The following is a 26188-nucleotide window of genomic DNA, read 5'->3' as shown; positions in this document are numbered from 1 at the left end:
GCGGCCTCACTCCTAGTCACAGCTCTGGGCGGCCACGTCTGATTAGCGGACGCATTCTTCCATTCACTAAATGCCTGGCTCACTGCTGGCAATGGCAGCCCAGCATCCACAAATCCCACATTTCCCATGTGATGAATGCTGTGTCCTCTGCGCAAACACCATTGGAGCACTGGGCTGCCAATCACCCGCTTATAGAAGCCATTGGCTTGTCACCAAGACAGAAGCCACGCCCGTTGGCTCCCTATTGGACAACGTTCGTTTTACCAAAGGATAGCACTACAAGTCTGTGAATTCATGGGGAAAAAAAATAGTCCGTGAGGGAAGTGGCGGCTGCGCTCCCAGACCGTGCTGTTCACTGGCGGACTCGTCTCCGTGCATACTTTCCTCGCTCAATCATCCCTCGCCGTGCACGAGCCTGTACGCGCGCTTCACGTTCACCTCAGGCCGCCCCCTATTGGAAGACTTGGGAGAGGTGGGGAAGACGTGCTCGCTTCTCGACGTCATCTACGAAATGAACCGTCACATGGACGCGCACGGCCCTGCCTCAGCTGAAGGGAAGAAGCAGGGCGCGCTCCCGCTTCAGGTTTGAAATGTGGGGCACGGTTACCTCTGGAACGGACACCGCCATTTAAACCGGGGGCGCGCTGCTCGTGAACGGCGGCAACTCGAGGCGCGGTCTGTGCTCAGTGTCTCGGCGCCGGGAGGCGCTCGGTTTCCTGGGATGGCGGAGCTCCGGCTGAGCGGCGGCCCTGGGATGTAGAGCGGCCGCCTGCCGCGGTCCATTGATGACAGGGGAGCGCCGGGTGTCACCTTCGTGTCCGTGTCATTGTGCAGCCCTCCTCCGCTCGGGACCTCTCGCCTCCCCGGCTGGACCCCGTCTGGGCACTTCTGTGGTGGCTTAATTGCATCCCCTCAGGACCATGGCCGACGACGACGTGCTGTTTGAAGATGTGTATGAGCTGTGTGAGGTGATTGGGAAGTAAGTTGTACCGCCTGCACGATGCACCTCTGCTGCCCAGATGTGTGGGCCATGCCCGGCTGTGTGGGCAGGGCTGGTGCAGTGCCGGCTACCTGTGCTGGCCCCACCGGCTGCAGGTGACCATATGGCTCCATCCCTGACAGTTGGGGCTCTCCCATAAGATGGCTCTCCTCCTCCTCCTTCAGGGGTCCTGACAGGTTCCAGCCTTGCTGTGTGCTGCTGATCGGCATCATCATGGCACAGTCATTCTTGAAAAGCCATTTAATCTTCAAGTTTGTAGAAGTAGGAGGTGGTTGGACTTGCTGTGCATGATTTCTTCACACAATAACGCCGCCCACTCTTGTGGCTCTGCTGACGGTGTATGTGGTGGCATAAGGCTCTGGATCTACCATCCAGGATGATGGGCAATTGTGGGCATCAGGATTGTACACCTTTCCCTACAGCTGTGCCAGGGTGTGAGGTCTGTGCTGCTTATTCATAGAGCTAAAGTCAAGGCTCCCATGGCTGTAGGCCTGACGCTCCATTGGATGAAATCCCTACCTCCCATACACTAGCATGTTCCAGTGGTTTCAATGGGCACTGTTTCTGCCGGACACCAGGCGTCAGCTGACCTCTGCTGGGTCCACAAAAAATCAGGTCTTTTCAATACAACATGTGTTGGGTCAAGTGACAGGATGACAAATTGCAGTGCTTAGAACAGCTGAGGTGTGCACTCTGCATAATGGAGGGGTGCTGGCTGGACTGGATTAGAACCCAATGGTCATCCACAAGTAAAAAAACAAACAAACCTGGAACTCACACGGACTGTAAAATGCTAGACGTTTCATTATTCGTGTACGGACACAGCACGTTGTGGTGATGGGTATAGGGGCATATGCATCTGGTGACGGATGTTTTGACCCATCCTGGGTCTTTATCAATTAGTCACTGTCTCCCAAGGTAAACGGGTATTCTTGGTGAAGAGACTGCCTCTTTACAGTGCAGAATTGGCTCTGTTCACCAGGAATACCCATCTACCTTGGGAGACAGCAACTAATTGATAATGGGATCGCTCAAAACGTCCACCATCAGTTGCATATGTCCCTATACCCCATCACTACAATTTGCTGTGTTCATATGTGAATAATAAGTTTCAGCATTTTACAGTCCGTTTGAGTGTGGTTCATTTTTTCTGGTAAATTGCATTGCTTGGCAGCGACCACTAAACAGTATATGGATCTGCTGGGTTTCACCCCCATACATTGGCTGGTCAGTGGAGTGCCGGTTACCAGACCCTCATTCATCGTACGGATAGATCATCCATGGTTTGGTTCCAGACTTCTGCTTTAATAACATTGGTGTAAAGCTTTCAGCTGGAGAAGTGCCTGAAGTATAACTTGATACAGCTGGTTTCACACTACGTCTTTTTAACATCCGCTGAAAACGTTTTTTTAGCGGAAGTACGGATCCTGCTTTTACAGCAAATAACGTATGCAAACGCATATGTTATTTTGCAGGATCCTGCACTGGATATTTAGGGGCGGGCATTGGAGTCATGTGATCGGGAGTGAGGGGAGCTAGACTGGGAGGAGGCTTCTGACAGCTGCAGACGCTGGTAACCAAGGTAAACATCGGCCTTGGATACCCGATATTTATCTTGGTTACGAGTGTCTGCAGCTGCTAGGAGCAGGGCTGCCTGCACGCGTAACCAACGTAAACATCGGGTAACTAAGAGAAGTGGTTACGCGATATTTACCTTGGTTACGAGTGTCCGCAGCTCTCAGGCAGGGGAGAGAGAGACAGGAGAGGAAGGGGGAAAGACAGAGATAGAGAGAGAGAGAGAGAGAGGGTGAGGGAGGGAGTAGAGAGATAGACAGATCACTGGAGACTGGTTCTGGGCATGCTCAGTACTTTCTGGGCATGCTCAGTACAAAAGCAGGATCCTGTTACAACGCAACTGAACGCATTCTGCTAGGCAGGATCCAGCACTCATTGAAATGCATTGCAGCTCGCGGCGCAATGTGAAGGATCCTGTGAGATGCGTTATTTTGACAAAGCAAAAAAACGCTACATGTTGCGTTTTTGAAACATGTCAAAATAACGCAAAAGGACGGATCCTGCGTCTAACGGACGCAAACGCATGCAAACGCAGGTGGACGCGAGTCCATTGAAAATGCATTGCAGTGAAAACGGATTTGCACAGGATCCGTACTTCCGTTAAAAAAACGTTTTTAACGGATGTTAAAAAGACGTAGTGTGAAACCAGCCTTATTCATCATTTTGAATGAAAGGGAACCTGTCAGCTGACTCCGGCTGCCCAAACCACAGGCAGCATGAATCTGAGCTGCACGACTGCATCCATGTATTTTTCTCTGAGACTCTCCAGGGTTTACGGTTTGAAGATATCCGTCCAGAAATGTGACTGGTCTTGTGCTGGCCCCTGCTCGGGTCGCTCCCTTGTGTAGTATAGCTCCTGTATTGTTTCTGGGCCTATGGCCATCAGCTGGATCTTCAAACCATAAATGCTGGAGCGTTTCACAGAAAAATATACCGGGATGCAGTTGTGCAGCCAAGCAGTGATTCCTGCTGCCCGCGGCTTGGGCAGCATGAACTGACTGGCAGGCTCCCTAGAAATATGTTCTGTTGCTATATGGGATGTATTTGTGAATAGTTATTACTCATTCTAATATGTGGTGATTCTAACTAGGCAAAAAAAGTCTACGTCTTCTAAAATGTTATCAATGAGTTTAAATGTTTCAGAACAATTCTTGCTGAAGAAATGGTGAATTGATCATTTTTATTTTGACTGTCCTGCCATTGAAGAACCTTTGGTGTCTGCTTTCCAGTTTGAATGGCTTGTTGCATAAAACTAAACATAAGCTCTTTCAGACTGGAAGTGGTTTCCTGTCCTTTGGGCGCATTCACACTTAATTTCCAGTGTACTTCTGGAGCTATACCAGCACATATCACTACATAGGCATAGTGTTTATGGACTCCTATGTTAAACAGTGTGAACATACTTATGATATTTGTGCATGGAGGTGTTTCCTGGAGCAGTTTCTGAAAAATATATATTAATAATATAATATTTTCTTCCCTCTGAAGACTTGCTCCAAAAACTGCACAACCTAACAAATCCTGATAATCTTGTTGGCACATCTGCTGTGTCTGCATGATGCTGTGATTAACAAAACACAAACTGCTTTGTTGGCCACTATTACAAGGTGCGTGTGTAAATAATGCTACTAAGTAGAGGAAATTTGGTAAGTCTTGTGAGCAGTGCTTGATTGAGCACTAAATTGCATTTATGTACAGTAATTCCCTTGGCTTAAGGCCCTGTGCGCACTTACCGTATTTTGCCGCGGATTTTTTGCGGATTTGCTGCATGTTTCGCTGCAGAAAATGTTCATAACATCTCTGCAGTGAATCACCAGCAAAACCTATGGGAAAAAAAAAATCCTGTGTGCACTAGGCAGAATTTGACAGCTGCATGTTTTGCTGCGGGATTCCCGCAGCAAAAACAATTGCATGTTAATTCTTTTCCGCACGTCGCTGCGGGATTTCACTACATTGACTGCCATGTAATCGTGAAATCCCTCAGGGAATAACGCAGGCAGCAAATTCTGTGCGGTTCACTGCGTTTTCCCGCGGTATTTTGCGATTTACCTGTAATGTAATGTAATGTACATCGCTTGCCTGCGGTTTTGCAGGGAAGTGATGTCATTATGACAGGAAGAGGAAGCGGAGCAGAAAGTAAACACAGACATCACACAGACATCACAGACATATAGAATACACATAGAAAGCAAACGGAAATATAGAAAACAAAACACGTGGGCTCCGCTGTATTTTTACCTTCCAGCCGAGGTAAGCACACAGCGGCGGCCCGGTATTCTCAGGCTGGGGAGGGCGAGGGGCAGGGTTAATGTCCCCCGCCTCCCTCCCTCCTCCCGCAGCCGAGAATATCAGCTGCAGCTGCCCCGGGACTGTCGCATCCATTATGCGGCAGTACCGGAGTGTCCCCAGCTCTTCCTGCTGCCGTGATGCAGTGGCAGTCAGGGTAATACAAGGAGTTAATGGCGGCGGATCGCAGCCACTAAGTCCAGGCTTGATCATGGCAGCGTCTGAGACAGCTGACCTGATCAACCCGTAAGTAAAGTCAAAAAACACACCGAAAAATCCTTTATTTTAAATAAAACACAAATAAGCCTCCTTCACCCTTTTATTAACCCCTCCCGAAACAAAGCTCCGACGTAATCCACGTCCTGCGCTGCTTACATCCAGCCGCGACTGACACACAGCGCTGAATGCAGCCTCGCAGAGGTAACCACAGGGCATTTCCCACGGCCGGTAATGTGAACTCACTGCCGACCGTGAGAAATGCAGCGATCTGTCCTCTGTCTATTTATCTACTATCTATCTCAGAAGGAAATGATTTTTTTTTTTTTTTCAATGTGCTTTATTGCATTGAATGCAATAAAGCACATGTACCAACCCGCATGCGCCAATACCAAGGTAAAACTGCGGCAAACCGCATGCGGTTTTTGGGTGCTTTTTACCGCGGGTGCGGTAATCTTTCAATGCCTGCGGAATTTTCTTGAGAAAATTCCATTTTCCAGTGCGCACATAGCCTAAAGCTCCACTCCAGCTTTTTATCTCGGTGCCAGAGTGGTGCTTTAAATGTCACTCCCCTGACCCCTCTTCTACTCTCCTTCCTTCTTCTTAATCTTCGTTCACCATCACAATAGTCAGTCTCCAGCCATTTGTGACCTGGCTGCTCGAGTGTTTCATGGTGTTCACAACTCTATACTTTAGTCTGAAAAGCTACATCACAAGCTCCCAATGTAAGTGTACTTTCACACTTGCGTTGTTTTCCTTCCGTCACAATCCGCCCTTTTGGAAAACAGCAGAATCCGTTAACGGATTCTGTTGTTTCCCATAGACTTCTATGGATGACGGATTGTGCCAAAAGGACCTGCGTTGCTTCTGCTGGGCGACGCTGCGTTGCTTCCGCCCAGCGGGAGGAACGCAGCATGTAACGTTATTTTTGAGCAGCAGAATCCTTAGGATTTCACTGCGCATGCTCTCTCTGGCTCCCTGCACCCGTAACTAAGGTAAATATCGGGTAACCAAGCAAAGTGCTTTACCCGATATTTACCCTGGCCACGTGTGCAGGGAGCCAGACACTTCCCCGCTCGGCTCCGCCCCCTCCCGCACTGTGTGTACACACACACACACACACACACACACACACACACACACACGTCCTCAGTGCCATGGCTCGGCTCCTCCCACTCCGCACACATTCTCGGCGCTGGGAGCGATCAGCTGATCATCCGGCGCTGGGAGCGATCAGCTGATCATCCGGCGCTGGGAGCGATCAGCTGATCATCCGGCGCTGGGAGCGATCAGCTGATCACCCGGCGCTGGGAGCGATCAGCTCCCTCCCCTCCCTCCTCCCGTGCTGGGAGTGATCAGCTGATCGTTCACAATAGTCTGTTGCCAGTGAAACTGTGTATTAAAAAAAAAAGCTGATTCTGTTGTTTTGCACGATCCATTGTGCCACTATATGCAACACATCCGTTGCATCTGTCACACAACGCAATGCAACGGATCCCGTTCAACGCAAGTGTGAAGCTAGCCTTACTGTGACTTCTGGCCAGTCAGAATTTAGTGACAAGATTACCCTGCAGGTTTGTTGCAGCTTGGAAACAAGTGAAGATCAGTATAAGACAGGGAAGTGTGTGTGTGTGTGTGTGTGTGTGTGTCCGATCCTCAGGATAGGCCATCAATATCTGATAGGTGGGGGGCAACACCAGTGGCAAATGAAAGATCTTGTAAGCTACCACAACACAGCAGCTATGTCAAAACTATAGTAGCAGTGTCCCCTATAAGGGGGATCTACAGTACCTGACCATGGCCCCTATAGTTATGATAGAGCTGCTGTTGTGGCAGCATCTGAGAATGTCTGTTTGGCACTAGGAACAGCTGATCAGTGAGGATCCTAAAGATATCAATTGAAAAAAAAAAATTCTATGAAGATTTTGGTTCTTTCTGCAAAATACCTGAGCAGCAGCGTTTTTGGCTATGATCACATTTCTGTTTTTTTTTTTTTTTTTTGCATCAGTTACCTCCGTTGCTTGACGCTTGTGACTGATGCGTTGTTCAACGGGTGGCAAGAATTGGAATTGATTGTCATGAGAAAGAGGGATTGGTAAAATGATTACAGTATAAAAACGAGAGGGAGAGAACGATCATCTGATCGCTCAGAAAACCTAAGTTCCGGCCACTGGAACTGCATTTACAGTGGATCATGGTTTTATTAGTGTGTGCATGCTCACAGTAAAAAAGATCCACTGCACACAAAAAATATTACATTCAGCGTTGCTCCCGCTTGACGGTCAGTCAGTAAACTATTGATTGTTAAGTGGCGGATGCAACGCAAACCCATCAGTCACAACTCGTTCCTAATAGAAGTCTATGGGGAAAAAAACCTGATTCCTGCAAAATATTTTGCAGGATACCGTAATTCCTCAAGGCGACGGATTGTGACTGAGGCAAAACGGAAGTGTGAACATAGCTTTAATTGTGATTCCAGATTCCACGTCAAGAAGCCGTGGATTGGCTTAATTGAATGAAGCTAATCCTTGTCCAGATCAACCTGTACATCCACCACAATGTCGGCCTAGAAATTCCACTCTGGGTCCCCATGAAAATGCGTCAGATATGTAACATGCAAATCTGAGTGTGAGCATATCACTATTCAACTTGACTTTGAAAAAGCTGTTGCAGCTAATTTTGCATTCGAAGGTTGCAGGTCTCCCAATCCCACCTTCTCAGCCTATAGGCATTTATTAGGCTGTCACATTCGGGTCAGAATTGTGGTCAGTCAGTGCCCTGGTATGTTCCATACTCATACTGTTATTCATAGATGTGTTCATGTAGCATTAGTTTTATCATGTCTCCAAACTCTACCAATACTTCTAGAGCTTTAAAAGTACGGTTAGGAGAGAGATCCAAAATCAGTCCAAACTGTTACCTATACGCTCCTGAAAGCACAAACTTGCTCTTTCTCAATAGAAATTCAGTAATGCAGTGGTTTTGTGTAAGTCCAAATTAAGACGATTGAATTAAAGGGAATCTGTCACCAAGTTTTTGCCACCTAATCTGAGAGCAGCATAATGTAGGGGCAGAGATCCTGATTTCAGCGGTGTTTCACTTACTGAGCTGCTTAGTGTAGTTTTGACCGACTGCTGATTAAATCAGTGATTTTATCATTCGAGGGCTACTTGGCGTGCTGCTACGTAGTATAGCATATTCATGAGCTCTGTATAACTGCTAGATCTGCAGCAGAGAAAACACTGATTTTATCAAAATGACAGAAAAAAAGCTCCGTAAGTGACATATCATGGAATTAGGGTTTTTATCTCTGTTATGCTGGTCTCAGATGAGTGACCTGGTTTTTTTTTTTTTTTTTTTTTTTTTTTTTGCATGAGGTGTGGATGTGCAGTACCGGATTGCAACCACTATACAGTTGATGGAGCTGTGCAGCTCTGCATCTGAACACTTCTACCTGGCCCAGGGAGCAATGATCGGCAGAGGTGCTCGGTGTTCCATCCCCACTATGACCTATCCTGTGGATAGGCCGTTCATTTAAGAGATTTACAAGACTTCTTTTAACTGTTTTTCCATAGACTGGATCTGCTTCCAGGATTTTTGATGTCTGGCAGGCCTTGTTAATCCCACCTTCGAGATTCTTTCCCAGTATGTAGTAGGTGTAGTAGATACCTCTCTAATTAGAAATCTAGTATAGTTTTCCCGATTTATAGCAATGTCTCTTAACTCATGTGCAGGGCATTGCAACTTGTGTATCCATGGTTACATCCACTCATATACTGACAGTTTAGGTATCTAAGGTTACAACCATAAGCAACTAAGCTGTAATGCTCTGTACATGAGGTAAGAGACATGGCTATATCAGAAGAATTATACTACATTTCTAATTGGAATTATTTGCTCTTATTATTCCTACTACATAATGAGAGAGGATCTAGGAGATGGGAAAGGCAATACCCCTTTACGACCAAGGACATAACTGTTTGTCCTCGGTCGCCTAGCTTCCGCGGGCTCTGACGGTGAGCCTGCTGTAATCCTCGCACTTGTCTGCTGATCCGATCAGCAGACGTGTGGCTAACAAGCGCAGGTGGATCTGAGATCTGCTCTCATCGGTTATCCCTTTAGATAGCGCTGTCAAACATTGACAGTACGACTTTTAAATGGATGCGGCTTGGATCACACTATTCCCCCGACACCATTGGCGGCCCCGTGACGTGATCATGGGGCACCAATGTGTTGCCATGGTAGCATGGGGCTAACTGATGACCCCTGACGTTGCCATGACTCACTTCCTGTAAGAGCTGACAGTGCTGGCTCTCACTGGAATGCTGCATTTCTGCCGATCAGAGCAATGCTGCTTTGATCAGCAGAAATAAACAAGTGATCGGAAAATGCAGTTATAAAGTTCTCTAGGGGACTAGTAAAATAAATTAAATTAAAAATAATTTTTGAGCAAATAAACCCTAAAAATTAAACACCCCATTGAAAATAAAACAATTAAACATACAAATTTGGTATCGCCGCATTCACAAATGCCCGATTGATCAAAATATACAATCAGTTAAACTGATCGGTACACGGTGTAGCTAGCCAAAATTACATTTTAGTTGCCGCAAATTTTTTTTTTTAAAAAAAAAAAATGAAATAAGCTATCAAAATGTAGCATCTGCACAAAAATGGTACAATTAGAGACGTCTGCCCGAGATGCAAAAAATAGTTACTGAGCCATAATGAGAATGCTACGGGTCTTGGACAAATAGTGATCAATAAGCAACTGCTGTTTTTTTTTTTTTTTTTTTTTTGTTGTGGGTTTTTTTTTTTTTTTTTTAATAAACTTCTAAATTTGTTTTCACCCCTTAGATAAAAGTAAATATTCATGTTTGGTATCTACAAACTCTTACCAAACTGAGGCATCATATTGACATGTCAGACTTACCATATAGTGAGAGTGCTAAATAAAAGACACCAAAATAATCATTCACTTGCACACTTTTTGCAATTTAACCGCACATGGATTTTTTTTTTTTCCTGTTTTCCAGTACACTATATGGTAAAATTAATGATTTCATTCAAAAGTAAAACTCGTCCTGCAAAAAAACAAGCCCTCTTATGGCAATATTGATGGAAAAATAAAATTTAAGTTATGGCTCTTTGAAGAAAAGGAGGGAAAATGGAAAATCGCCTGGTGGTTAAAGGCCCCGTCACACTAAGCAACATCGCTGCTAACGAACAACTTTTGTGACGTTGCTAGCGATGTTGCTGTGTGTGACATCCAGCAACAACCTGGCCCCTGCTGTGAGGTCGTTGGTTGTTGCTGAATGTCCTGGGCCATTTTTTAGTTGTTGCTGTCCCGCTGTGAAGCACAGATCGCTGTGTGTGACAGCGAGACAGCAACAACTAAATGTGCAGGCAGCAGGAGCCGGCTTCTGCGGAGGCTGGTAACCACAGTAAACATTGGGTAACCAAGAAGCCCTGACCTTGGTTACCCGATATTTACCTTTGTTACCAGCCTCAGCCGCTCTCACTGTCAGTGCCGGCTCCTGCTCTGTGCACATGTAGCTGCAGGACACATCGGGTTAATTAACCCGATGTGTGCTGTAGCTAGGAGAGCAGGGAGCCAGCGCTAAGCATTGTGCGCTGCTCCCTGCTCTGTGCACATTTAGCTGCAGCACACATCGGGTAATTAACCCCATGTGTGCTGTAGCTATGAGAGCAGGGAGCCAGCGCTAAGCAGTGTGCGCTGCTCCCTGCTCTGTGCACATTTAGCTGCAGCACACATCGGGTAATTAACCCCATGTGTGCTGTAACTAGGAGAGCAAGGAGCCAGCGCTCAGTGTGCGCTGCTCCCTGCTCTCTGCACGTGTAGCTCCGTGTGCTGGTAACCAAGGTAAATATCAGGTTAGTTACCTGATATTTACCTTAGTTACCAAGCGTAGCATCTTCCACGCGGCGCTGGGGGCTGGTCACTGGTTGGTGAGCTCACCAGCAACTCGTGTAGCGACGCTCCAGCGATCCCTGCCAGGTCAGGTTGCTGGTGGGATCGCTGGAGCGTCGCAGTGTGACATCTCACCAGCAACCTCCTAGCAACTTGCCAGCGATCCCTATCGTTGTTGGGATCGCTGGTAAGTTGCTTAGTGTGACTGGACCTTAAGGGTATCTAGGCACAATAGGCCTGGCCTGATTCATCACTTGTGACTTATTAAATACAATTTTTCTTTTTTTTTTATTATTTTTTTCCCTTCCTTGTGGTGGCTGTTTTTGCTCAGCAGTTTTTAAAAAAGTGTGTGTGTGTGTGTGTGTGTGTGTGTGTGTGTGTGTGTGTGTGTGTGTGTGTGTGTGGCAATTCCTTTTTAAAGTCATAAAAACTCTCTTCAGAAATGTTACCCTAGAGGCATTCTGGAGTGAGATGTACCAGAGAAATGTGATATTTGGTTAGCGTATCGTATATTCTTTATTATCAGTTTTTCAGCCTTGTGGACCGCAGTCACAATAGACCCCTCGGTGATCACGACCGGTAGAGGAGCTCCCGGTGTGGTCTTCAGCGCTTTACTTCAGTTGAATACTTTGCGGCTCTGATCTATAAAACTGTCACACTAGTTAATCCCCTTCAGTAAACACCGTTTAAAAAAAAAAAAAAAAAAAAAATAAAGAGCAAAAACTTCATCATACAACTGAGCAAAAGTGGAAAAAAATACAATCAAAAAGTCATACATAAAGTATAGCTGAAAATCTCAATGTGTCTCACAAAAAAAGTTATAGCTCTCAAATTACAGGAATGAAAAACAATTTTATTTTTTTCCCTATAAAATATGGTGCAAAGGTGGAAAAAATGTTAAAAATTAGTAATGTGGTATTGCTGTAATCGTACTAAAAAAGAATAAACACTGTTAACGTCGTAGGGGAAAAAACAAACCTTGTTGAGTTGCTATTTCTTGATTTGTGCCTCACAAACAGCGGAATAGAAAGCGATCAATAAATATTGTGGCCCAATATGGTACCAATAAAAACTCTCATCCCACAAAAAAAGCCCTCACATGACTCTGGTGGCAGAAAAATAAAAAAAAAAAACTTTAATGTCTTCAAATACAGAGATGCCAAGAACCTTTTTATTAAAAAAAAACCCAAACCCTAAAAATGTTTTTATTGTATAATAGCCAAACCTAATAAAGTATACACACTGCACAAAAAAAATAAAGGGAACACTGAAACACAATGTAACTCCAAGTCAATCACACTAAATCGTCCTGTCCTGTTATGAAGCAATAGTAAATGTGAATCAATTTTTCTGGCTGTTTTGCAAATGGATCAGAAACAGTTAGGAATAATAGGCAATTAGCAAGCCAGGCCCTATAAAGGACTTGTTCTGCAGGTGGTGACCACAGACCATTTCTCTGGTCTCATGCTTTTTGGCTGTTGTTTTGGTCACATTTTTTTGCATCTTGTCATTGCTCTCACCCCTAGAGGTATAAAAAAAGCAACAATAAGAGGATAATGTCCTCCAAAAATCAAGTATTACTCACAGCAAGTTGGGCTGCAGTGTGTACATCGCCCTGGCCAAAAACTGATGCTCTAGCAGGATACAGCTAAACCCCCACTAAGTGAAGGCATCACAGGTGCAGGAGAAGCAGATCACACACACACCTTCATGGAATGGAGGGGAGGTGACTGCTAGATGATAAAACTGCACACAAGTGGCTTGCATAGAGCGCTGTTCACATGCAGATGACACAGTCACAAACCCGCAGCCTATTAGGTAACGCCCTTCAATTAGATCAGGCGGGCTGCCAAGCCGTACTCCACTGTATATCATGCACGGACAGACACTCTACAATGCAAGGCCCAACAGAAAGGGGCCTGGCTGTATCCTGTACAAACAAAAAAATATGTGAACAGCGCAGTGGGGGTTTAGCTGTATCCTGCTAGAGCATCAGTTTTTGGCCAGGGCGATGTACACACTGCAGCCCAACTTGCTGTGAGTAACACCCCTAGAGGTACCATCAGGTGGCGTTTACGGTGACCGGAAAGTTGCCCACACGGAAAGTTGCCCACGTGGAAAATTGCCAATTGCAGCATCAGAAAGTTTCAGATCTATATGAGGTGCAAGGTGAGGATGTTCACATGATATGTGAAAAATGTCCACAGAAAATTGCCAATAGACATGAATGCTCACTAGGATTGGGGACCATGTAACTCAGGATGGGAACAAATATACCAAGATGGAGACAACTTGGACCATACATACCAGGATGAGGACCTTATATACCAGCATTGGGTCATATACACCAGGATGAGGACATATTCACCAGGATGATGGGCATATATACCAGGATGGAGGACATTACTACATAATGAAGGGGGAGAGGAGGCAGTTCATAAGTCTTGATAGAAATTAGAACACTACAAGGGCCCATACATGTGAGAACATGTGTGAGTGGGGGGGGGGGGGCAGGTCCAAATTTCACACTGGGGCCCATTGGACTCTAGTTACACCACTGCAAAAACATATACATTCCCAGCACGAACACAAGGTGGTACAAGCGACAGTCTCACCTCTCTGCTGTGCCTTTGGGGCTTTCAGGACCAGCTATGGCTACTTTCACAATTGCGTTGTTTGGCATTCGTCACAATGCGTTGTGTGACTCATGTGACGGATGCGTTGTAAATAGTGTGATAATAAAGGCAACAGAATCCTGTGAAATAACTTGTTGCGTTTAGTTTTCTTTAGCCGAGAGAGAGAGAGAACCCCCATCACCGCACACACACAGGCACTACCGCCCCCATAATCACCGCACACACACAGGCACTACCGCCCCCATAATCACCGCACACACACAGGCACTACCGCCCCCATCACCGCACACACACAGGCACTACCGCCCCCATCACCGCACACACGCAGGCACTACCGCCCCCATCATCACCGCACACACCCCAGCACTACCGCCCCCCATTATCACACACACGCAGGCACTGCCGCCCCCATCATCACCGCCCACACACAGGCACTACCGTCCCTATCATCACTGCACACAGCGGCACTAACGCCCCCATTATCACCGCACACACCACAGCACTACCGTCCCATCATCACCGCACACACCCCAGCACCACCGCCCCCATCATCACCACACACACGCAGGCACTACCGCCCCCATCACCGCACACACGCAGGCACTAATGTCGCGGGCGGAGGAGGGGACGCTGCGCTCTCCCACTGCTCGGGGCCGGCCGCTGCTGCTGCGGCTGCTGCTCGGTGGTGGCTCGAGCGGTGGGCCGGATCCCGGGGACTCGAGCGGCGTTCCTCGCCTGTGAGTGAAAAAGGGGGGGATTTGATATTGTCCATGACGCCACCCACGGTTGTGGTGAGATTGGTGACATCACCGCTGCTCTGGACGGGGATCCCGGGAGCGATGACAGGGAGCAGCCTGGATGTTAGTCCTCCACTCCGTGGGTAGGGGGTTGGTTGTCCCGGGGCCCGGTGAGGGAGTAGGGGTGGATTGCAGGCGGGTTACGGGGCCTGGCGAGGTGCAGGGTCGCGGGCGCAGCGCTGTGCTGCACGGCACGGTGCTACTCACTCAGCCAATGATGTACACAGAGTCTCCGGTAAAACAAACGGCTGGATGGACGGGTCCCACAGACGGCTGCAGTGTTTCTCCTCCTGGCAGGTTGATGGTGACTGCCTTTCCCTGCACCTGTGTAGTGTGTACGGTTCCAATGGGTTCCCACCGGTAACCCGCTCCTCCAGCTTGAAGGTTGCTGAAGGAGCCCCTTTTGCCCGCAGGCTCTGGCCCTGGGAACTTTAGCCTTGGCGGTGACTGTTTCCCTCTCTCCGTTGAACTGTTGCCGTCTGTCAGGACTTGGCTGCTGGGAAACTCAGGAGGTTCCCTTCGCTAACGGATTTGATAAATTCACGGCGACTCCTAGCCTTGTCGGGGTCCGTAAGCCCCTGCCGGATGGTGCTGGCTTCTCTTTGCGTACCGGTCCGGTACCGCCGGGCCACCACCCGTCCACGGTCCTAACGGCTCGCTCCAATAGGCCACTCCTGCAGACGGTCACCAACGTCTGCCAACCTTGCAGATCCGTCCGGGCCACACACCCGGACCACTTTCTGTCTGCTCCTCTACCACTTATCTCCTCTCACTTTCACTTCCAACTCTCAACTAAACTCTCTACTTTTCCCGCCTCCAGGACTGTGAACTCCTCGGTGGGCGGGACCAACCGCCTGGCCCACCCCCTGGTGTGGACATCAGCCTCTGGAGGAAGGCAACAAGGGTTTTTGTCTGACTTAGGTGTGCCTGACCGGGAGTGTGGGGTGTGTTGGTGTAGTGCTTGTGATGTCCTGGCTTGTCCAGGGCGCCACACTAACGCACCCATCATCACTGCACACACCCCGGCACTACCACCCCCATCATCACCGCCGCACACCCCGGCACTAGCGCCCCCATCATCACCGCACACATCGGCACTACTGCCCCCATCATCACCGCACACGCAGGTACTACCGCCCCCATCATTAATGCACACACTAGCACTACGTCAGTGACATCCCCGCTGACAGCGCGATTCACTTCAGTTGCTGTGTTGGAGCTGACAATGAGTGGTAATGGTCTGTGGCCGCTCCTGTCAGCTTCATGTTAGCAGAGCTGAAAGCGTCATGGGACCTCTGTGGATCACGTCTGATCTGGAGGGGTATTTGGGATTTTAATAAAGTGGTGAAAAAGGGTGTATTTTTGTCCTTTATTTCAAATAAAGGATTTTTTTTGGGTGTATGTGTTTATTTACTTTCACTTACAGGTTATTCATGGGGGGTTTCTCATAGATGCCTGCCATGATTAACCTAGGACTAAGTGGCAGCTATGGGCTGCAATTAACTCCTAATTACCCCGATTGCCACCGCACCAGGTACCAGGTTAATTTGGGATGAGCCGGGTAGAGTCCTGGGACTGTCGCATCTAATGGATGCGGGCAATTTCGAGCGGCTGCTGGCTGATACTTTTAGGCTGGGGGGGGCTCCCCATAACGTGGGGCTCCCCATCCTGAGAATACCAGTCTTCAGCCGTGTGGCTTTACCTTGGCTGGTATCAAAATTGGGGGGGACCGCATGCCGTTTTTTAAAAATTATTTATTTATTGTACTGCATGATATAGACCCGCCCATCGGCGGCTGTGATTGGTTGCAGTGTGACAGCTGTCACTCAGCGTGGGGGCGCATCTGACTGCAACCAATCATAGGCACCGGTGGGCAGGGGAAGCAGGGAATACGAGATGGAATAATGAGCGGCCGACGTTTTCAAAAGAGAAGCCACGAGAGCATGGTGACAGCTGTGCAGCGCCGCGCCCATGATTGGTGAGTATGAGAGAGGGGGTGAGAGGGAGAGACCAACCGACAGAGCGATAGAGAGACCAGGAGTGATTTTAAACAATTTAGATCGTTCTGCTGGACATGCTGAGCATGTGTGACACCCTGGATTAGCCAAGGTAGTCACAGGTAGGCCCTTGCACAAATACCTTCCCCTAAAAAGGTACCAGCAGCCAACCTTAAAACCCTGAGTCACCCCTCTCAGGACTTGACGTTCACACCCGGGGGTGGAGCCAGGCGGTTGGCCACGCCCACCTAGGAGTTCGGAGAGCCTGAGGCGGGAAAACAGAGTTCAGTGACAGGAGTGGAGGAGAGTGGTAGCAAAGTGTTCGTCTGTCAGGGATCTGGGTTGGAGCCCGGATACCCTGTGGCCAGGGGGCAGACGGTGGTGGCCACCTACAGGAGCAGGGATTACAGCCGGTGGAACCGTAAGGAACCGGGACCGGGTAGTGGCCCCGCTGGTACCGAACCGGGGGAACCGTTTGGAAACCAGAGCACCAGGAGGGGGTACTCGGACCCAGTACGAGGCCCAGAGCCACTGGACTAAGTTGAATTCACTGATTGGGGTCTGGACTTTAGGTCCTTTCCCACCCAAGACCCGACTGAAGACAACAGCCCAACCAGAGGGATAGAAAGCCACCGGCCAGGCATCGAGATCCCACGGGCCAGCGTCTGCGGGCAAACGGGGCTCTACTGGCACACACAAAGCTGGGGAGCGGGCTACTGTTGCTCAGGCATAGGAGTTACCATTCTACTAAAAGTGCGGTGCAGGAGAAAGGCGGAAACCACCAACCTGAAAAAAGGGGGAGAAGCGCAGCCGGCTGCGGACATCGTCCACCATCTTGTTTGTTTACCAGAGACTCCAGTGTGTCTGTAATAGTGCGTACAACAGTTCCCTCGGGCTGCGCACCGCATCGCACCAACAAGCCAGCACTCATCCCCCCCTCCTCAGCGCCCCCGGGACCATCACCCCCTACCCACGGAGGGGTCAACACCAAGCTGCGCAACACCCTCCCCGGGGAGCCTAGTCAACGGCAGTGGTGGTGTCCATCCATTCACCACAACCCGTGGGTGGCGTCACGAACTTAAAGGGAACCTGTCATCAGAAATATAGCTATTAAAGCTAAAAGTTCCCCCCTCTGCAGCTCCTGGGCTGCATTCTAGGAAGCTTCCTATAGTTTTTGTGGCCCCTTTTATTCCAAAATAAATACTTTACAAACTTGTACCTTTTTCGTATGCAAATTCTTAAATCTTTCATGGGGGCAGGCTGCCTGATGTACGCTGCGTGTCCTCCTGCCGATTTACGCCGCCCCCCGAACGCTGAATTTCAAACCTCAGGACACCGCCCCTGGGCGCCCGTGGTCCCGCGCATGCGCTGTGCTACTGTAGCGGTTGCCGTGCACTGCATGCACGTGTGACCGCTGGTGACGCGGGGGGGGGGGTGTGTGTGTATGTGAACAGGCTGGATGGGGGGGGTATGTGAACAGGCTGATGGGGGGGGATGTGACAGGCTGGATGGGGGGGTATGTGAACAGGCTGGATGGGGGGGGTATGTGAACAGGCTGGATGGGGGGGGTATGTGAACAGGCTGGATGGGGGGGTATGTGAACAGGCTGGATGGGGGGGGTATGTGAACAGGCTGGATGGGGGGGGGGTATGTGAACAGGCTGGATGGGGGGGGGTATGTGAACAGGCTGGATGGGGGGGGGGGGGTATGTGAACAAGCTGGATGGGGGGGGGGGGGGGTATGTGAACAGGCTGGATGGGGGGGGGGGTATGTGAACAGGCTGGATGGGGGGGGGGGGGTATGTGAACAGGCTGGATGGGGGGGGGGGGGGTATGTGAACAGGCTGGATGGGGGGGGTATGTGAACAGGCTGGATGGGGGGGGTATGTGAACAGGCTGGATGGGGGGGGTATGTGAACAGGCTGCATGGGGGGGTATGTGAACAGGCTGGATGGGGGGGGGGATGTGACAGGCTGGATGGGGGGGGGTATGTGAACAGGCTGGATGGGGGGGGTATGTGAACAGGCTGGATGGGGGGGGTATGTGAACAGGCTGGATGGGGGGGGTATTGTGAACAGGCTGGATGGGGGGGGGGGTATGTGAACAGGCTGGATGGGGGGGGGGGGGGTATGTGAACAGGCTGGATGGGGGGGGGGGTATGTGAACAGGCTGGATGGGGGGGGGGGTATGTGAACAGGCTGGATGGGGGGTGGTGAGGTAAATCCTGGGATATGAAGAGGAATTATGACTAGAAGTCATAATTGCTCTCATCACTCCCTGGCAGTGCCCCCCCTCCCTCCTTGTTCCCAAATGTCCAGCATCTGTGAAGGTGTCACATCCCCTTACACCTCCAACATCCATCTCCTCTGATATGGAGATGAGATGATGTGCGGACAATGGACACAGGATGGCTCCCTGCCGTCACCCCTGTAACAAGAGTTGTATCTCATTAGCAAGGCTTGGAAGTAGCCAGACAGAACGACTCCAGTAAAAAATGGTTCATATCTCGCAAGCCATATCTCCGATAAATATGGCAACCATAAAAATGGTGTTTGCGCAGGCGGACGATGCTGGCACACCTTTTTTTATGGAAGGGGGAGCTGGGGAAATACCCCAGGCGTGATATCAGCCATATGGGAACTCGTAGACAGGTCATGAGTCCCATCGTTCTGTAGCTAAATTCATAACTGTCACAATGAGAGCATTGGCGTCCGCCTACGACGCTCCCAGGCAAAGTTATGGCCCATATTCCTTGTTGTGAATTTGTCCATAACTCCAGCCAGGGGTGGAGCAGTGCTCCTGTGAGGTCACTAAGGTAGGAGGGGACCTGGATTTGCCCAGGTTGATAACCCTGCTTCGGCCATTGTCCAAGGTTCTTTCGCTGGGGGCACGTGCAGGAAACATCTGCGGGAGTTCCTAGAAACCTGGTCTACAGCGCCCCCCCTGTGGCCAGACGCACAAGGTAAACTGATTGAATTGCATACCTGTTGTAAACCATGCTTTATCTGTAACTGTACTCTGGACATATGTATATTCTGTAGATTCCCTATTGTATATATTGTAGTTTCTAGTGTGCTTTAGGCTGATTAAATTATATAATTAATCTTGGGCTGTTCCTGTTATCTCGATCTTGAATCCCACGTCTGTGTGTTCGGCTAATAGTTACCGTGAAGCGGTTGGTGGCAGCGAGTTTGTGCCAAGGATTATTGTGGGAGGCCAGTGAGATTCGGGGAGATTTTATATATTCCGCCCGCGGAGGTCGGGGGAATATATACCTTACTCTCACCGGGGACCCTTCAATAATCGGCATAAGTAGTATAGCGGCCTCCTTGCTTATGGTCGGGCAATTCCATAATTGGCCTGACTATAAGAGGGGCGCTAGAGAGCGCATCACGTGCTCTGTCTGTCGGTCGGGAGGTATAAAGGAGGGGTGACCCCCACTTGTTACCCCCCGATTGTGACGTACTGGTAGCCAGCGCGGGGGATTTCTGAGTGACCCCCCCGGTGGTTTTGTGAGCAGGGGGGGGGGTATGTGAACAGGCTGGATGTGGGGGGGGGGGTATGTGAACAGGCTGGATGGGGGGGTATGTGAACAGGCTGGATGGGGGGGTATGTGAACAGGCTGGATGGGGGGGGGTATGTTGAACAGGCTGGATGGGGGGGTATGTGAACAGGCTGGATGGGGGGGGGGGGTATGTGAACAGGCTGGATGGGGGGGGGGTATGTGAAACAGGCTGGATGGGGGGGGGGTATGTGAACAGGCTGGATGGGGGGGGGGTATGTGAACAGGCTGGATGGGGGGGGGGTATGTGAACAGGCTGGATGGGGGGGTATGTGAACAGGCTGGATGGGGGGGGGTATGTGAACAGGCTGGATGGGGGGGGTATGTGAACAAGGCTGGATGGGGGGGGGGGTATGTGATACAGGCTGGATGGGGGTTTATAGCAGGATCATATACAAGGCAGGAGGATCATTACCAGGATGGGGTACCTTAGTAGAGAATTTTGGGGGACATTACCCCCATAACAGTGTCAGCAGCAGATCCTCGCCCATAACAGTGTGTCATGACCACATTTTTTTGCTTAAGTTTTATTTTCCCATTTTCCTCCTCTAAACCAGGGTGCGTCTTATAGTCCGGTGCGTCTTATAGTCCGAAAAATACGGGTACCTTATTATTATCCTCACCTTGCACCTCAAATATCATAGATCTGAACACTTTGTGATGCTTCAATTTGCAATTTTCCGTGTGGGCAATTTTCCGTGTGGGCAATTTTTCCTATGGGCATTTTTCAGGGAACCGGCGTTTACAACCCACATAAATTCCTCAGGTAGTGCAGCTCATCCAGGATGGTCATCAATGCGCACTGTAGCAAGATGGTTAGCTGTGTCTGGAGCAAGGAACAGATACCAGGAGATCTGGATGTGGCCATAGGACAACAAATCCAGCAACAGGACCGCTACCTCCTCCTTTGTGCAAGGAGGAACAAGAGCAAGTACTGGAGGCCTGCAAAATGACTTCCAGCAGGCCACTAATCTGTCTGCTTACACTGTCAGAAATAGACTCTGAGGGCCCTAGGTTCACAAGTGGCTGTCGTGCTTACAGCTCAACACCGTGCAGAACGATAGGCATTTGCCAGAGAACACAAAGATTGCCAGATTTGACATTGGGGCCCTGAGCCCTTCATGGATGAGAGCAGGAACAGACTGAGCACATTTGACAGTCTGGAGACCGTTCTGCTGCCTACAACATCCTCCAGCATGACCAATTTGGCAGTTTGTTAGTAATGGTATGAGGAGGCGTTTCTTTTGGAAGGCCGCACAGCCAAGTGCTAGCCAGAGGTACCCTGACTGGTGGTAGGTACTGGCATCAGATCCTTAGACCCATTGTGAGACCATATGCAGGTGCAGTGGGCCCTGGGTTTCTTCTGATGCATGGCAGTGCTAGGTCTCATGGCTCAAGTGAATCAGCAGTTCCTGCAAGATGAAGGCATTGATACTATAGATTGGCCTGCCCGTTCCCCAGAACTTGAATCCAATTGAGCACATCAGGGACATCATATCTCATTCCATCCACCAATGCCATGTTACACACAGGCTGTTCATGAGTTGACTGATCCATTAATCCAGGTCTGTGAGGAAATCCCTCAAGAGAACAGCCGCTGCCTCATCAGGAGCATGCCCAGGCTTTGTAGGGTGGTTATAAAGGCATGTTGGGGCCACAAACACCGAGTCTAGTTTCTTTGAGGCGTTTCCACCGAAGTTGGATCAGCCTTTAAAGTGAACCTGTCAGGTGCGATATGCCACCCAGAACCACGAGCAGTTCTGGGTGCATATTTCTAGTTCCTGCCTAACAGTCCCTGTATACACTAGTATAGATAAAGAGATGTTTAGAAAAAATACTTCTAAAGATCTTTTATGCTAATGAGCGGAGGGACTAGTCGCAAAGGGCGTTAGTTACTGCCTTCATTCCGCCCTCTTAACATGGTAGCTCGCCAGTCAATGCAGCATCACCCAGTGGTAATGTGTGTACCCGTGTTCACTGTGACTGCTGATCTGATGCCCCAGTGCTTCAGGTCATGTGCAGTATGAAACCGCATCCTGGCTTCAGAGAGGTCTCGTGCGCATGACCGCACAGTGCTGGACTTCTGATCAGCGAACACAGAATTCCAGCTTTCTTATGATGTTCCCCCCCCCCCCCCCCCCACCCCCCACGCACACTGCACTTCTCGCGGACGGTAATGTGTTCACATCAGCGGCCGTGAGAAATGTCCTGGAGTCACCTCTGCACCTCGCTCAGGGAGCCGCATTCAGCACTCGCTCACTGACCCGTGGAGAACTGTCAGACGCGGCTGAAGCAGGGCTGGAAGCGCCGTGGGACATCGCTGTGGAATACGTCCGGAGCTGTGTCTGGGAGGGGTAAATACACTGGAGAAAGAGGGGCTTTTTGTCTTTTATTCAAAATAAAGCATTTTTCTGTGTGTGTGTGTGTGTGTGTGTGTGTGTGTGTTTCTTTACTTTCACTTTCAGATTAGTGACGGCGTGTCATAGACGCTGCCCATCACTTATCTGGACTTAGCGACAGCCTTTAGTTGCCATTAACTCCATATTACCTGGATTGCCCCAGCATCACTGGCATCTGGATGAGCCGGTAACACGTCGGGACTGTCGCATAATGGATGCGGACAGTCCCCGGGGCAGCTGCGGCTGATATTCGCGGGAGGGGGAGGGGGCATTAACCCTGTCCCTCACTCTCCCCAGCCTGAGAATACCAGGCCGCCGCTGTGTGTTTTACCCGGCTGGAAGGTAAAAATACAGCGGCGCACACGTTTGTGTGTTGTTGTTTTTTTGTTTTTTTTTTTTTTTTTTTTTCCCCCTCTTCTTCCTCTTCCTGTCCTAGTGACATCACTTCCTGCAAAATGCAGTGCAGGGAAGTACACCTATGTCCCGAAAACGCGAAATAACGTGGGAATAACGCAGGAATAACGCACATCACTTGCTACCTACGTTATTCCTGCGCTATTTCATGATTACATTAGTCAATGGAGTTGAAATAACGCAGTTAGCTGCAGAAAACAAGTGACATGCTCATTCTTTTTCTTAAGAAAATCTACTGAAAATTCTTTGCAAAAAAAATTTCAAACGCCAAAACGAGGTTTTTTGTCGCCACAACTTTTGCGCAAATGCAATAAGAGGCGATCAAAACGTAGCATCTGCGCAAAAATGGTACCGTTAAAAAAAGTCAGCTCGAGACACAAAAATAAGCGGTCACTGAGCCATAGATCCCGAAAAATGCGACCGCTACGGGTCACTGAATATGGCGTAAAACGTGCGCCACGTGTTTTTCGCACAAACTTCCGATATTTTTTTTTTTTTTTTTTTTCTTAACCCCTTATATAAAAGTAAATTTATACATGTTTGGTGTCTACGTACTCGCACTGACCTGAGGCATCACACCCACACATCAGGTTTTACCATATAGTGAACACAGTGAATAAAATATCTCAATAGTCCTATCGCACTTTTTTTGCAATTTTTCTGCATTTGGAATTTTTTTTTGACGGTTTCCAGTACACTATATGGTAAAACTGATGGTTTCATTTAAAAGTACCGCTCGTTCCGTAAAAAATGAGCCCTCACATGACCATATTGACTGAAAAATAAAAAATTATGTCTCTCAGAAAAGAATAGCGAAAAAAAAAAATGGAAAGTGAAAAATCGGCCGGTCGTGAAGGGGTTAGTTTTTTTTTTTTTTTTTTTTTTTTTTTTTTGAAAATTGCAAAAGTTTTGCCAAATTTCCAATATTTACACTAATGCAAAAGCTAGTCTCAACTTTACCACTATCATGAAGTACAATATGTCACAAAAAAAAAAGTCTGACTCGCCGGGGATCCGTTGACACGTTCCAGAGTTATAACTTTGTCAGTGACACTGGTCGGAAGTGTAAAATATAGGGGCCTTCATGTTACTGGTAACGCGCACTCTGGAAAAAGCGCTATAGTTACACCCCTCTTCCCCACATGTTGTGCCCACGATCCGGACATTACTTCGTCCTGGGCACAGCATGTACTTTCCTGCAGGAGACCGTGCCCATGATCCGGGTTTGGGCTCTTGCAGTCTCTCTGCGAAGAACACTCTCTGCTCTGTGATAATTGAAATGCTGCAGCTCATGAAGCTGCATGGCATATCATATCACTTTATGCTGCGGGAAAAACTAGCACAGTGGGCATGGTATTTTGGAAATCCCATCCACTGAGCTTGTACTTTACAATTCAGCGTTTTGGACTCAAAACATTGAACCTGATCGTTGACACACAGCCTCAAGCGTCCAGTATTTTGCATTTCTGTAGTGAGGAGAGTGCTTTAATTTACGGAGTGTTGTGTCTCCAAGAGCATGAGCTGGGTACAATGTACGGGAACCTCAAGGTACTGGGCACGGACACTGACTTATTTGCAATTTTAACCCCTTCATGACTAAGGGCGTATGTATACGTCCTTGGTTGTCTGTCCTATAAAGGAGGCTTGTGTGGCGAGCCTGCATTATTCTCATACCATTTCTGCTGATCTGATCAGCAGATATGCAGCTAACAGGCCCGGTGTGGATATTGTCAGCAGGTATTTCCATATCTAAAAGCAGTATATTGTAGCAGACAGAGACCCTGATTCCAGCGATGTCACTTAATGAGCTGTTTGCTGTCATGTTGATAAAATTAAAGTTTTCTCTGCTGCAGATCTAGCAGTTATACAGAGCTCATGAATATGCCGGACTACTGATTAGCCCGTCAAGTAGTCCTCTAATGAGGATCTACTGCTGAGTTAATATGAATTTTACTCAAAACTACCCTTGCAGCCCAGTAAGTGACACACTGCTGGAATCAGGATCTCTGCCCTTACGTTATGCTGCATCTGATTAGGTGGGCAAAAACGTGGGTGACAGTTGCCTTTAATTGATTTTACTAGTCCCCTTAGGGGACTTGCAGCACTGCTTTGTACAGCACAAGTCATTGAACGATTGCAGCTCCATCAGCACTTCTCTGTACAGCCGAAATATTGACTTCCTATGAACATTGGCACGCAGCCGGCATTCACAGGAAGTTAATCATGTAACGTGGGTCCATTAACTGGCAACCCCTTCCCCACCACCGGCTGTCATGACAACCCATCGGCACCCCGTGATATGGGGAATGGTGCACTTCCAGCCAGTGCGTGTTAAATCCCGCTGTCAGAGATTGACGGGGAGCTCACTAGTTAACAGCGGGGACTTAATCGGCGATCTGACCACCCCTGACTCAGGCGCATGTTGGGCTGATCAGGCCAGCTTACATGCAGGGAAAGGTGGTTGAGCTGCGCATGAGAGTCCCGCATCAAAGGACAAACGCAAGATATGATGGAAATATGTCATAGGTCGTGAACATGTTGCTAAAGCATAATCTGGGCACTAAAATGGCATATTTGCCTGGTATGGTCGTGGAGAGTTGCAAAATGGTCTCTGCAGCCGTAGATAGAAATTTACCTCTCAATGAATTTATCTATGTGGTCACTCTTGGGGGGGGGGGGGGGGGGGGGGTTCAGCTGTTCTGCCATCTTTTGGGCTCTGCAAACCTTTCTATCAAAATGTGTGCACGAAAACCCAAGTAGCCCTCCTTCCTGCTTAGCCCTGCATGTGGCCCAACAGTGGTTTCTGATGTTGCACAATAAATTGTGGGTCCATTTTCACTTTTTTAACCCTTGTGTAGCTGTCGCATTTGTAGCTACTAAATGAAATTGCACGTTTACCAATAAAAGTTTCAATGTTACCAAATTCTGTGAGGCACCTGTGAGTTCAAAATATTCACTATACCCAAGTCCTTAAGCAGATGGAAGCTTCCAGTATTGGGATATTGTCCCTTTTGGGGGTTTCTGCTGATTTGGCCCCTCAGGTTCGACTAATGGTGCCCTCAATCTACTCAAACCGATTGGCGTACTAAAAGCCAGATATCGCTTTTTCCCATCCCCCACGTGTGTAGATACAGAGTACTGCCATGTTCTGTACAAATCACATAAATGTTCCTGTCCATTTCTGGCTTTTAGGCAACGTAGGTGCCCTGCAAATGGCAACCACGGTGCCAACAATCTTTCAGACAAATTTTCTTTCCAAAATTTTGAATTTTGCTCCTTTTAATTCTCAGCCCTGATGCATGTCCAAACAGAAGTGTTGACCACATGGGGGCATCCTCGTTGCTCTTACTAAACGAACATAGCGGGGTCCATTTT

General features: G+C 48.7%; 1 protein-coding gene across 11 annotated transcripts in view; it reads left to right on the top strand.

Moving 5' to 3' along the window:
• The first annotated feature begins 482 nt into the window (after positions 1-482).
• Positions 483-26188, top strand: part of CASK (calcium/calmodulin dependent serine protein kinase) — a 431912-nt gene continuing 406206 nt past the window's right edge. For 3 of the 11 annotated variants that reach the window (XM_075335528.1, XM_075335526.1, XM_075335525.1), the window contains exon 1: positions 484-979. In XM_075335528.1, coding sequence (XP_075191643.1) covers positions 921-979 — 59 coding nt within the window. In that variant the 5' untranslated portion in view covers positions 484-920. Of the gene's footprint in view, positions 980-26188 lie in introns of all 11 variants that reach the window. The other 8 variants (XM_075335533.1, XM_075335530.1, XM_075335531.1 and 5 more) reach the window with 6 other exon arrangements.

Source organism: Anomaloglossus baeobatrachus, chromosome 2 (genome assembly GCF_048569485.1).
Source record: "Anomaloglossus baeobatrachus isolate aAnoBae1 chromosome 2, aAnoBae1.hap1, whole genome shotgun sequence".
Taxonomy (NCBI): Eukaryota; Metazoa; Chordata; class Amphibia; order Anura; family Aromobatidae; genus Anomaloglossus; species Anomaloglossus baeobatrachus.
This window is presented reverse-complemented; position numbering and strand designations above follow the sequence as displayed.